This window comes from Juglans microcarpa x Juglans regia, chromosome 4S (genome assembly GCF_004785595.1).
Source record: "Juglans microcarpa x Juglans regia isolate MS1-56 chromosome 4S, Jm3101_v1.0, whole genome shotgun sequence".
Classification (NCBI taxonomy): domain Eukaryota; kingdom Viridiplantae; phylum Streptophyta; class Magnoliopsida; order Fagales; family Juglandaceae; genus Juglans; species Juglans microcarpa x Juglans regia.
Genome location: NC_054601.1, coordinates 2306081 through 2318535, shown reverse-complemented (window position 1 = coordinate 2318535; position 12455 = coordinate 2306081). Strand labels below are relative to the sequence as shown.

At 34.2% G+C, this 12455-nt stretch overlaps 2 protein-coding genes and 1 long non-coding RNA gene across 3 annotated transcripts; 1 reads left to right on the top strand and 2 right to left on the bottom strand.

The window, feature by feature from the left end:
- Positions 1–214: 214 nt before the first annotated feature.
- Positions 215–5166, bottom strand: LOC121263607 (la protein 1). Its single transcript, XM_041166588.1, has 10 exons — positions 5006–5166; positions 4831–4909; positions 4261–4410; positions 3854–3996; positions 3114–3262; positions 2305–2406; positions 1790–2213; positions 1303–1450; positions 747–825; positions 215–604 (listed from the first exon to the last, which is right to left on the bottom strand). Exons 1-10 carry the CDS (start codon positions 5054–5056, stop codon positions 505–507), a joined length of 1425 nt encoding a protein of 474 aa, XP_041022522.1. The 5' UTR covers positions 5057–5166; the 3' UTR covers positions 215–504.
- A 3180-nt stretch (positions 5167–8346) lies between these two features.
- Positions 8347–12286, bottom strand: LOC121263604 (coiled-coil domain-containing protein 25-like). Its single transcript, XM_041166579.1, has 6 exons — positions 12052–12286; positions 11113–11240; positions 10700–10803; positions 10484–10571; positions 10155–10216; positions 8347–8813 (listed from the first exon to the last, which is right to left on the bottom strand). The coding sequence occupies exons 1-6, from the start codon at positions 12162–12164 to the stop codon at positions 8661–8663; spliced, it is 648 nt and encodes a 215-aa protein (XP_041022513.1). The 5' UTR covers positions 12165–12286; the 3' UTR covers positions 8347–8660.
- LOC121263605 lies at positions 11147–11565 on the top strand. The gene is made up of 3 exons (XR_005940301.1): positions 11147–11280; positions 11326–11418; positions 11452–11565. It is a non-coding gene; the product is annotated as an uncharacterized LOC121263605 (long non-coding RNA).
- Positions 12287–12455: the final 169 nt, after the last annotated feature.

Genomic DNA, 12455 nt, shown 5'->3' with positions numbered 1-12455 from the left:
GTTGAGCATATATTATTTTTCATTGGGTATGATCTTATAAACCGCACCACAATAAATATTATAAGATCTCACGACCACAATTTGGATGGGGGTGAACGAAACAGGTTCAAAATCTCAAGCTGAAAGGTAGATAAGAGAAGCGCATTGGTGACTAGTTCACAATTACAGAATCACATGGGGAACTTACCATGAGAGGTAGAGATAAGTGGGATTCACTCAAAGAATAGTAATAAATTAAAGCAACTAGCAAAATTTGTGAAGCACAAGTTTGACATCACGGGGTCACAAAGGCAAACTTATCTTCAGAGACAAGTTAAATTAGTCGAGTTACATTGAACGGGAGGGAGCAAAATACATTACTATAGATTATGAAGAAGTTGCATAAACTAGAAAAGATGAGACACCGGGGGATCGAGAAGCAAGGAGAGGACTTCTTCTTCCCCAGAAGTCTACAGGTGTCCTGGAAAAATGATCCCCATAACTGATTGAAGCTTCAAAAATAGCTCATGCGGCTCCGACTTTCTGGGCTTTATTTGGGCGACCAGTTGCGGTATCATTTTCCCTGTAGCGACCATGTCTCCCACCTCTATTGTATTTTCCTCCCCTACGAAGCGCAAATAAATTAGAAAAATAAATAAATACTGAGAAATATTACATAGGTGACGACAACAACAAAAAGTGCAGCCAAAACATTCTGAACTAGTTGAACATGTAAAAATAGGACACATGTATACTCATATACTAACCTTCCTCGGTGTCCCTTGATTTCCCTGTGCTTTTCCTGACTACCACGGAGAACGCTCCAGTACTCCCTCTCAACCTCACCTGAAAGTATACAAGGCAAAACAAATTGCACTCACTCTATTAGTCTCATTTCATGATAGAAATAACTGAGGCTATAAATATAGTCATCAAGGGTACAGACAAGCATAATTGCATTATATGGATTTAAGTTCTGGCCAATACAAATTCGTATCGCAAGATACATGTTTCATTATTAGCAACCAATCTAAAAAATTTCTCCAGAGCAAAAACCTATTAGCAATGGTCAAATTCATCAAGAATTCAGCGTGCCTTGCCTCATCTCATCAATGGCAAACACCAGAATGTAAAGCATGCAACTCTGAAGAATACTAATTTACGAACTTTATTATTTTCCATCACATGGAAAATAAAAATCCCACCCTAGCTCATTGTAATTCACCTTCCAAGACTATAACTAGGAAAAGAAAATGAATCATCATGCAATACTGAGCTTTCATATAACCTATCAAAATTGTGAAGATAAAAGTTGCTACCTACCAGTGAGTGGTTCTAGAATGGCAATGTAATTCTTAACGAGGAGACCCTCTTGTTCAGAAAGGACAGCAGCAGCACGAGCTTTCTGGGCTGCTTCAGGTTCTTCAAACCGAATGTATCCCGAATCTGCTCCAAGCTTGAAATCAATGTACTTCACCAAGAAAAAGTACATACAAATAAATGTGTCAGAATTAACCAAAAGAAAGCATTGTCACAACCATTTTGGATACTACTGAAGATCCTTTTCAACATAATGACCATATGACACAAGAAAAAGATATGCAAATTTGTCAACAAGAACACAAACCACTTGGGTTGGCATATTTCTTCATGTTTTATGATCAAAATATAGTTGGGAAAAGGTGGGATCTTTAAAGGATACTACATGAAAAGAATGAGGCAAGAAGATAAGGTGTCTACCCTAAGTTTCAATCTATTTTGGTATCTAACATCTCAAGCAAAAGAATAGGAAGAAGAATCCAGAGGATACCTTGACTGTGCCAAACTGTTGAAAGACAACTTTCAGATCCTCACGCAAAACAACATTCATGTCGTCCTTGTAGGCAGCAGCATTAACTCTCTGTTCTTTCTCGCAACCTATTTCAGTGGGACCTTTGGGAGACTTCTCTTTGTCTTCATTTTCATTTTCTTCACTCCCCAAACCATTATCCTCGTCAACCTTTTCTTCATCGCCCATCTCAATACTCTCTCCAGGCATTTGTCCATCTTTATTAACATTTTCTACCACCACCTTTTCAGTTTCTCCATTTGCATTTTCTGACGAATCTAATACCCCACCTGTTTTGCAAACAGTTTCGCAGTCATTGGCTGTGACATTAGTACCATTTTGTCCTGTGGAACCTCCATCTGACTTGCTCTTTAGTGTAAATGAAATAATTAAGCCTTTAGGGTAGCTGCAATCATTGTGAAGGAAGTTAACACTAAGTTATTTCACCTAGGCTACGAAAGTTAAATAGTAAACATGTAGTGGTATCCGCTACATACTTTGACTCTGCATTTGAGTTATTCTTATAATTTGGACCCCTGAGAGAAAGAGCCTTCTCATGTTCCTCTGTTTCTCTTGCTCTCTCTATGTCAAAATCCCTCCTGAAATTGAAAACTTCTTTTGTTGGGAACATGTGACAGGATAAAAATAATGAACATGAACGGGCATGAATTAGAAAAAGGGGGGAAAATACAAAACCCCCCCCCCCCCCCTTTCAAACTACGATGCAATATGCAATGTCCTGCCCAAACTTTCAATTCCGGCAAAATACCCCCAACCAAACAATTATAATGTACCACTATTTTCCCCATTGTATTTCCATATTAGTAGGAATGTCTTCCTGGTACCTAAATGAAAGCAACAAAAATAAATTGCAAGAAAATTCAACTGTTTTTGCCATTCTCTTCTTCTTCTTCTTCTTCTTTTTTTTTTTATTTTTTTTTTATAAGTTAGCGTCTTAGTTTGTCCGCTTCTTCATGCAGAGAATAAAGAACATCAATACCATTGGAGATTATGATGCTCAGGCTTCAGCACCGTTTATGACAGATGAACATCAGACCAATTAAGTTCCTTACAAACATTTTGATTATTTCAACAAGACTACTGTCCATTAGATGGTTAACCTTAATTGGAACAGACCAAAAAACATCATTGAACATCATAATAATGGTTCATTAAAAAACTAATATTCATTCAAAACAAATCAACTAAGATGTAACCAGCATGCACTCAACCTACACAAAATTCAATTTTTCAAAAAACGGCCCCAAGGAATTTTATTTACACCCTAGCTAGGGACGGAGCTTACTTTGGTTTTAGTTCTAAAGCAACACCCGCATAAACCAAGCCTTGCTTCGAAACCTTTTCAGCATCCTCCTCTGTAGAAAACTCAATCAAAGCAGTACCGCAAAAGAACCTTTTGTCACCAATGTGACGGGGCAGCCTCACACTATTAACCTGAAAAGGGTAAATAAACTCATATACACAGAAGCATAACTAAAAATATCAGATATATATATCTCCTGAAGTATGTTGAATTGCAAGGTCTAATGCCACCATGACTTAGATCTAGTAAAAGACTAACACAATGGCTAAGTTTTTCAAAGAGTTAGCACCAAGTCAGAGATAGGTCATGTGGGGGCCGTCGCATATATTGGTAGTTTCGCTAGATCCTGGGATGTAGGTGGCAGGCCTACTTATGAAGTATTTAAGGCTTCCTTTAAGGGCATCTTTAAGCCAAAAACAATCTGGGATGGTATTGTTGAGAAGTTGGAACCCCAATTGGCAGGGTGAATTTAGAGAGAAATGTATGATCCATTACGTAACCCTTTTGAGAATATTATTAGGTACAACAGACGAAGCATGCCCCGGAGTATTGATGGCCTTGGACAAGTAGCTGCATACTTCCCAGGACTCCCCATGCCTTGGATACATTTAATGTTTGTTCATATTAAAAAAAAAAAAAACATGCTCCTGTTTTAGTTTCTTACTGATACAAATTTTTTTTTATAAGTTTCCTACTGTTATAAAATGACAACATGGCAATACCTTGGCAAATTGACCAAAGAAAATCTCCAAATCTTCTTGGGTCACACCATACTCTAACGGCGATGCAGCTATTGTTCTTATGTCTAGTTGCTCGATTACGTCTTCTGGCTTTGGGAGTTCAGTAGTTCTACCAATCTTTCTCCCTGGAAAAAAATAAAAGAGAAGGAAACGATGTAAAAAATATTAATCAGCCTCAAAATTCTTAGAACTAAATCCATCCCCTCCACTAATTAAAAGAAAAACTCTTTCCTTTCTTCTTCTACTTTTTTTACTCTTATTATGATATTCCTATACCAGGTAAATCTCATAAATATTTGAAAATATGATTAACTTTTTTATCCTTTCTTCTGCTTCATTCTCTTGGAAAAACTGGACTATAAAAGGGAAAATGAGAGCAAAAAACCTACCATCTTCAGAAACCTTTAGAGAAGTAGATTTCGTAAGGGTCTCGGCAACAGCTTTAACGGTATCTTCTGGGACCTCATTGGGCTTCACGTTCCCCAAATTGAGATGATTTCTCATCCGAGTAAAAGAACATATCAAAGCCAAATCCACCACTATACTCACAGTCAAGTTCAGCAAAAAGGGGCATACTGAAACAATATTCAACCAAAAGCTCAAGTCCCGAATTAAAAAAAAAAAAAAAAACGAAAACCCGGGTCGAAACCTTTTATTGTTCATAACTTAATACTTCAACATCCTTATTGGTGAATCTTCAGATTCCTCCGAAGGGGAATAGAAACATCTTTTTACACCAAGATAATATTTTCGAAGAACAATTTCAAGTTCTCCACCAAAACAAACGGTACATGATTTAAAGTCAAGAGCAAGGAGAATGCTTGGGAACCGAGGGAGAGATAAAACATATAAATACATAGACATAAATATGCACGTATTTTACACGCGAACACACGAACGCAAACTGATGGAGAGATTATTATTAAAGACAGAATCGATAAATCGAAGAGTAAGGATACTTCCATCATCGCTTTCACTGATGGATTTCTTGAGAAAATTGTCCCTTGGGAGATTGCTATCGCTGAAGTAGAACTCAACCTGCAAAGAAGGGTACAAAAGATTTCAACAGACATGCAAACCCAATCGGAACTCAAAGAAAGTGAAACATATAAGAAAAAATCATTTATGTTTAACCTGTCGGAGAACTTTCTTCGCCGTATCTTCGTCCAACGAAGGCGTCGCCATGGTTGTACGCCCACAATTTAGAGGGAAAGACTGTAAGTAAAGAAAACGACACACAGGAAGGGAGCGAGGGAGCGGGTGCGATTTATGTCTTTAGCCTTTAGGGTTTTGGAGTGTTAACGTCGGCCTGTACTTGTGGTTTTATAAGTAACAAGTGCCCCTTCCTCTCCAACTCGGGTAGTCAGGTCCTTCAGTTTTGGCTCAAAAATTAAAAAATTATAATAATAAAAATAAAAAAGGTGGGACCCTTTTTGTTTCCAATTTTGAATTAAAACGACATATAAGAAAATATATATATAATTATTTATATATAACCATCTGTATATATATAATTATTTCAAATTTTAAAAATGAAATGAGATAGTTTTAGATGAGTTTAATATTATTATTTAAAATTTAAAAAAATTAAATTATTTATTATATTTTATATAAAAATTTTAAAAAATTATAATAATGAGATGAAAAAAAAATCATTTCCATATCTAAACAAACCTACAATCTCTCAAACATAATTGTGATAATCATTGAAGGAGACAATCAGGTAGTCACCAATGCAACCATACCCTTCATCTTCACCAGACTGGTCTATCCGAAACATGCTCACTGATATCACAGTCATTCTAAAGCTAGTCAACACAAAAAATCCATAGGTATTAGAACAGATGGGTGCATCAACTAAAGCGATGGGCCGCTACAAATAACTTGTTTGGCAGCATACCCCGAATTCAAATACCTCAATGTTTATTAGACTTTCATAATAATAAAAAAAATCCGCCTTTTATAATCTTGGACTGATTAAACTCTGGATCTCTTTTTATAATATTTGCTATCATATATAAATATTAACTTGCCAAAGAAAGAAAAAAAAAAAAGAAACCACCTGCCATTTAGATAATAACAGAAAAATATATGGAATCGATCTTTGATGTGAAAGTCGTTGTATCAAATAGCATGAAAAAATACATATATTTACTGTATGAGACAAATAATCATAGCTAAGTAAATATGGAAAGCGCATCGCTCCATTTTATCGCTAGTTAAAAAAAAAAAATTATTTTTCTCCAATTTTTTTATTTATATTTTTTTATCATTTTAAAATATTTTTAAAAAATATAAAAAAATATCAATACATTAATAATTACTTCTTTAACTATTAAGTAAACAAAAAATTAAAAAAAAAATTAAAATACATAGTGTCAAAATGAAGGGACAAATGAAATGAACAAAGTAACATTTTTCAATATGTAAATAACTCAATGACGAAAGATTATGGCTTATTTCCTTTATTTAAATAGTGATATGGAGTGCCGAAATAAGATGAAAATATGTATTTAATATATCAAAAATTCTATGTGTAATAATTTTTGCGTACTATTTTACATATTTCATTAATATGATTGGTTGCGTCACTTTTTTTTTTAATATAAAATAATTGTCTTGGTCGATCACATCAATAAAGTATGCAAAAATATACAAAAATAACTATATAACATAACTCTTAATATATAACTATATGATCATAAATGATGTTTAGAAAAAAAAAATTGAAATAGGGTAGACTAATATGTGGATGCACTAATAAAATTACAACAGTTAATCGGCATCAAAATTTCCTTCAATTTTTTTTATTCAATCACTAGGTTGTATTAAATACAGTGAAGTCCACGTGCATTTATTGGATAATGTTAGTCGGTCTTCCAGTTCTTGCGTCTGGGCAGCTCATTTAAAAAAATAAAAAATAAATATTTTAAATATTTTAAAAAATTAAAATATACTAGCATTTTCTTTATTTATTAGAAGATGATTGAGATAGAAAATTGTAAAAAAATGTTTATTGTATCTCACATATTCTGTAAATAATAAAAAAATAATAATGATAGAATAATAAAAATAATAATAAATAATAATAGAGTATTATGAGAATATTCTACAGCTCAAATTAACCCTTATATAAGCGAATCTAGAGGACACCAAAATCAATTACCAAAACAATGTTTCCGATGGAAAAATCTTTCGAAGATACGCACGCAAAAAGCGTGCATGATATGATTCTGAAGGGTCTCGTGTCTGTGACTCTGCGTCTAATGTCAGCAATTACAATATTAAGATTTCGTTTGTTAGTTGAGTTTCGTTGAGTTAAATTGAATTTTTTATAAATAATAATGAAATGAGACGTTGAAATGAGTTTTATAGAGTTTATTTAAAATAAATTTAGATGTATTTAGATATTAAAATTATATATATTTATAAGAAGTTAAAAAATATTATTGGTCTACGGAACCTAAATTACATGACATTACCACTAACTAGAGACGGAACCAGAGGGGCCCGTAGGGGCCATGGCTCCCTAGTGTTTTTTAATTATTTAAATATATATATGTAATATATAATTGAGAAAATATTTTTATATGTATTTAATGTATATATAATTAAAATAAATAATAAATTTGGTCCCATCAAAATTAAAAGTAATCTTCATTTAGTTAGTAAATTGTTAAAAATTCAACAAGTTTGTTCTACAGTCGTTTATTTTTATATACTATGTATAGAAAAAAAAAAAAAAAGAAGCCAATTTAATGTCTAGCATGAGAGTTTTTTATTTGTATTTCTTAAAATTTCCAAATAAATTTATTTCTTATTGAGTTGTTTTGTTTAATTTGTTGTAGTCGTTACTTAATACAGTTGAAATTAAGCATTTTAATGCGAGTTGATTTCATATTTACGTTTCCAAATTTTTGTATTTGATTGGGGTATTACGTTATGCATATACATATTTCATGCTTTCTTTGGTTAAACACGAATATTTACGTTATAAAAAGTTAAAAAGAAAAACCAGTTAAAAAGAAAAATCAGATAATAATTTTGCGTAAAAGAAAAAAAAAAGAATTCATCCAAAAAAGTAGACCATGATCTCCAACTCCTTTTATTTTTAAGTTCCGTTTGGATTATTTTAAAATTTTAAAAAAATTAAATTATTTATTATATTTTATATAAAAATTTAAAAAAATTATAATAATAAGATAAGATGAAACCGTTTTTATATCCAAACGAGAACTTAGACTCCTAAAATAATGGATTGAACATTCTCGACTCCATTGCATTTGCACCCCTCCAGAACTTTGCTGATTTCTAAACATCGAAGCACACAGGGTTGAGTGGTTTATGAACATGCAATTCTTGCTTTTGTAAATAGAACCTAACAATTTGCAAGATCTCCCGTCATCATATATGGCCAATCACGAGTTGCAGGGGGACGATCTAAACAAAATGAAAAATCAACCAAACTAGAAATATAGTAAACAAAACTGTAAACATAGCTAGTTTTGTTTATGAATATGACAGTGAGCTTTATCACCCATTATCCCAATGCAGATATAAATAATGTTCGTCGTCGTCATCCTCTTATACATATGAAAGTAAAAGGAGGGAGGTTAAATCTCATCCTCATCCTCATCCACTTCTCCCAAACTTTTTTCTCTGCTCCATTGAAGTTGCAAATGCTATTTCTTGTAAACATCCACAGGGAAAGACAAGGTACTGTAAACTGAATGACAATCACGCTTCCTCATCGGCCCAGTAATTTTTGGCCATTTAAAGAATCATGAGCTTACATGAAATCTTCTTCCAGTTCCTGCAAGGACTTGCTTGTTGCGGCAATCTGTTTATTAGATGTCATATTTTCAGAGACCATCAAACCTTTGTAACTTTTTAGCTCTGCTTGTCTCTCCTTCTCAAGTCTTTCCATCTCCTCACGTCGTTTCTGCAGAGACAACGTGAATGACAATTATCCAGAAATGTAAACTCTCAATTACTGAATTACCAACAGTACATTGTTCTGTGTTTTGTCCTTACTAAACATGTGAGTAAGAATTAATTATCGACTTGCTATAAGTTACAAAACAAAAACAAAACCGACTGGAGCAAGTAAGCTTAAAGGAAATACAGAAAAAATAAACAAGACAGAAGGTCATTTCAGTTTTGTTACAATATGAAGGGGGATGGACTTAATATGACAATCAAACTCAAACATGGAACTTAAATCATACTAGGATTAACATTTTTCAGACGATATAAAAGTCCTACAGCAATCAAAGTGATTTTGGTCACATGCAAAGTGAAATGAAAACTACCCAGTTCTTAACATGCTAACTAAGAAACAAAACTTAATTGGCAAAAAGAAACTTGTACAGGTTTAAGCAAGTGAACTGAAGTACAATCTTTGGTAAAAGGAAGGACCACTTTAAGCACAATAACCTCTTTTTTATAACTAAGAAAAAAATATTATTAATAGAAAAGAGGTATAGCCCAAGTACATAGGAAGAAGATTGTTTTTTTGGATAGGTAAGCTTTAAGCAAGAGAACTCAAAACTGGATAAGTTCAATACCTCACACCTATATTAGAATGGTTGTGCCAATCACATTAAAGGAAAATGGCATATTATGAGTATATTACCTCAAACAAGACCGTTTATTGATTAAAAATGGAATCAACATGCCTTCCATGAATGGTAGTCAACAATCAAGACATACCACACACAAGGAGTCAACTATCAAGACATATGACTACTGGTCAAGTTCCAGAAGAGGGCTCCTATTCCTTCCTTTAACCAGCTTAAGTAATCAAATGAAGGGCTACGGAGAATTGCACAAGTAGTTGGAATTTTCAGAGTTCAACTATACTAAACAGGAGGGTTTGTCTAGTAGTGCACTGTTGCAAGCAAGTAAGAGCAGCAAGAGCCAAGAGATATCATGATGCTAATCCTTGGGCGTTCTACATATTACGTGGAAGGAAGATGACGTTGATGGTTGAAAATGATTTTCCAGAGGGAAAAAAATTGAAATCTGCTGTTATTAGGCAGCCTTCCAGGCACGTAAAGTGAATAAGAGCTCGATGTCATGTTAGCTTCTCAATAAATATTTCCCCAAAACTTTCCCACCAACAAGAAGAGCATATGTCAAGCTTTTTCTTTTTCCTTTTTTCCTTTTTTGATAGGTTGCATATGTCAAGATTCTATCAAGGTACTTCCAAAGTAATTCCTTCGATCAAGGTACAATACAGAATTCTGTGCCTGAATTGGTTTTAGCAGCATATGGAACTTACTTTATCTCTCAGCTGTTGTTTTCTTTCTGCTCTTTCTGCAGCACCAACTGCTTCACGCTCAGCTGCAGTTACATGATATATATGAGTGACTTGTAGCACCATCACAACAGGATTATAGAAGATTAAAAGAAGAATTAAAATCCCAAAAACTTCAATCTGAATTCTCATGAATATAAAGAAAATCATGATACAAGATAAAATTGCAAACTATCCTAGAGAGCAGCAGGACCGATTTTGTGAATGAGTTCCTCCATAAAGAGCAAAAAGAGTACTTGCTTAAACATATTCAATCTAAAAGAATTGGATGGAAGCTGAGATCACAATTGTACCTTTCAAATCAGGTTTCCTTTCCACTTTTGTCCTATTCAATCTGTTAACAATCTCGTTAATCCGTTTCTCCACTCTCACAGTTCGAACCTATAGGCGACATCAAGTAAGAGAAAGAGTTATCTCTCACACATCTTCAGATGAGAAATATAGAAAAGAGTTAAAAACTCTGCAGCATCCCAAATATCAATATGCACAAGCAAGAAGGGGGGACCCACCATTTTTGAATTGTAAAAACCAACTTGACCAACATCCATGGAAGCAGTTTTCTTTAAATTAGACCAGGGAGTGTAAACAACATCAATATTGTTCACCTTGTTGCCTGCCATATAATGATACAGTAAGCCATCTATAACAGAAAGCCGCTACGTCATTCAGAGCAAAAAAGAAAGGACAAAACTCATTTCAGAAGAATGAAAGATAACCGCATGATTGTATCCTACAAAGCTAAAGTGTGGTAAGGAATCTTTATATATCCGGTAGGGGGATCTTATTACATCTGTGTGACCTTTTTGTTGCTATACGTGAGGTAATTACTAATTATTCGACTACATATTATATAAGTATGTGCACAATCAAACGATCTGTTTCATAAAAACAGGAAGAATCTGAATCTGGTGCAGTTTTTTGCCTTGGATGGAATTTGCTTTGACAAGCTGAGCACAATCCTCCAATAAGCCTTCACTTATATCATCAATAGTCTGACCCTTGTGCAATCTTACATATACATGGGCGGAAGACATTTTATCCACATGAAACCTGCAACAAACAAACCCTAATAAGAATACACCAGTTAAAGGTTCAGACAAGTATAGTTTTCTTACTTATCAAAAAAAAAAAAAAGGTTCAGACAAGCTTAAGAGAATCTAATTGTGCATCAAGGCACGGTCCCTCTCTCTCTCTTTTAATTGAATTGACAACGACGGAGCTCCCTTAGGTAACTCTTTTTTTTTTATCAGTTCTCTCTTAGGTGACTCTATATATTGAATTTGTGAATTTGCGGATTTTTTTAACAATAATTTAGTTGTAATTTCTGAATATACTGGATTTTGGTTGTGCTTTCTGTATGGGGCTCCAATTTCTAGAAAATTCCCGTGGGAATTAAATTCGAGGTTTTGTGGGTGCGTTTGGTTGCTGAGAAACAGAGAGAAAAGGAACAACCAACTAGTTTTTGCTTTGTGTAGATGCTAAGGGGTTTTAATTAGGTCTGGAATAATTATATTTAGGAGATTTGAAATTGTTTCTATTTTGGATATTGTGGGTGCGTTTCGTTTCGGTTAATTTCCCGATACTTTCACAGCTACCCACCCACCAGAGCGTGATCTGGCTTTGATGCATGATTTGAAGCGGCACCATTAGGTTTAAAATGATTTGTTTACTGGGTGGACATCAAACAAGCCAAATATGCACACGCGCACACATTGAAATCTGCATCCTTCCTCCTCTTTCCTCAGTTTTGTCAATAAAAAACCGATATATTCGGAAAACTAAATCGAAACAAAATCAGAAAACGGTGAATTATTGTGTGAATCCTCGGCAAAAACTGGCAAACATAAAAATTAGAGGCTACCAAATGTCTTCAGGGAATCCGTATTTGATGAGCTCCTCGTTCTCGTACTTGTCGAGGCCCATGAATATGGAGTAATCGCCAGCCTCCGGTCGGGCTTTGAAGTAGAACACCATGGCTGCCTCCTCTTTTTCGCCCCAAAAAGAGCGTGTGCCAGAGAGAGAGAGAGAGAGAGAGACTCCGACTTAGGGCTTCTATCCTTGTGTTCGTCGAGTCACGAGTTTATAGTCCTGTCGGATGAGACTAGTAGATGGTTGTCCACGTGGAAAATGTAATCGCAGGTTTGGATATTGCGTTTTCTCGACGCATTCACTTTTCCCTCATTTATAGTATATTTTATAAATTTTATTATTTTATAAATTAAAATATATATTAATATTACAGCTGTAAAAAGATTTTAGGAAAGT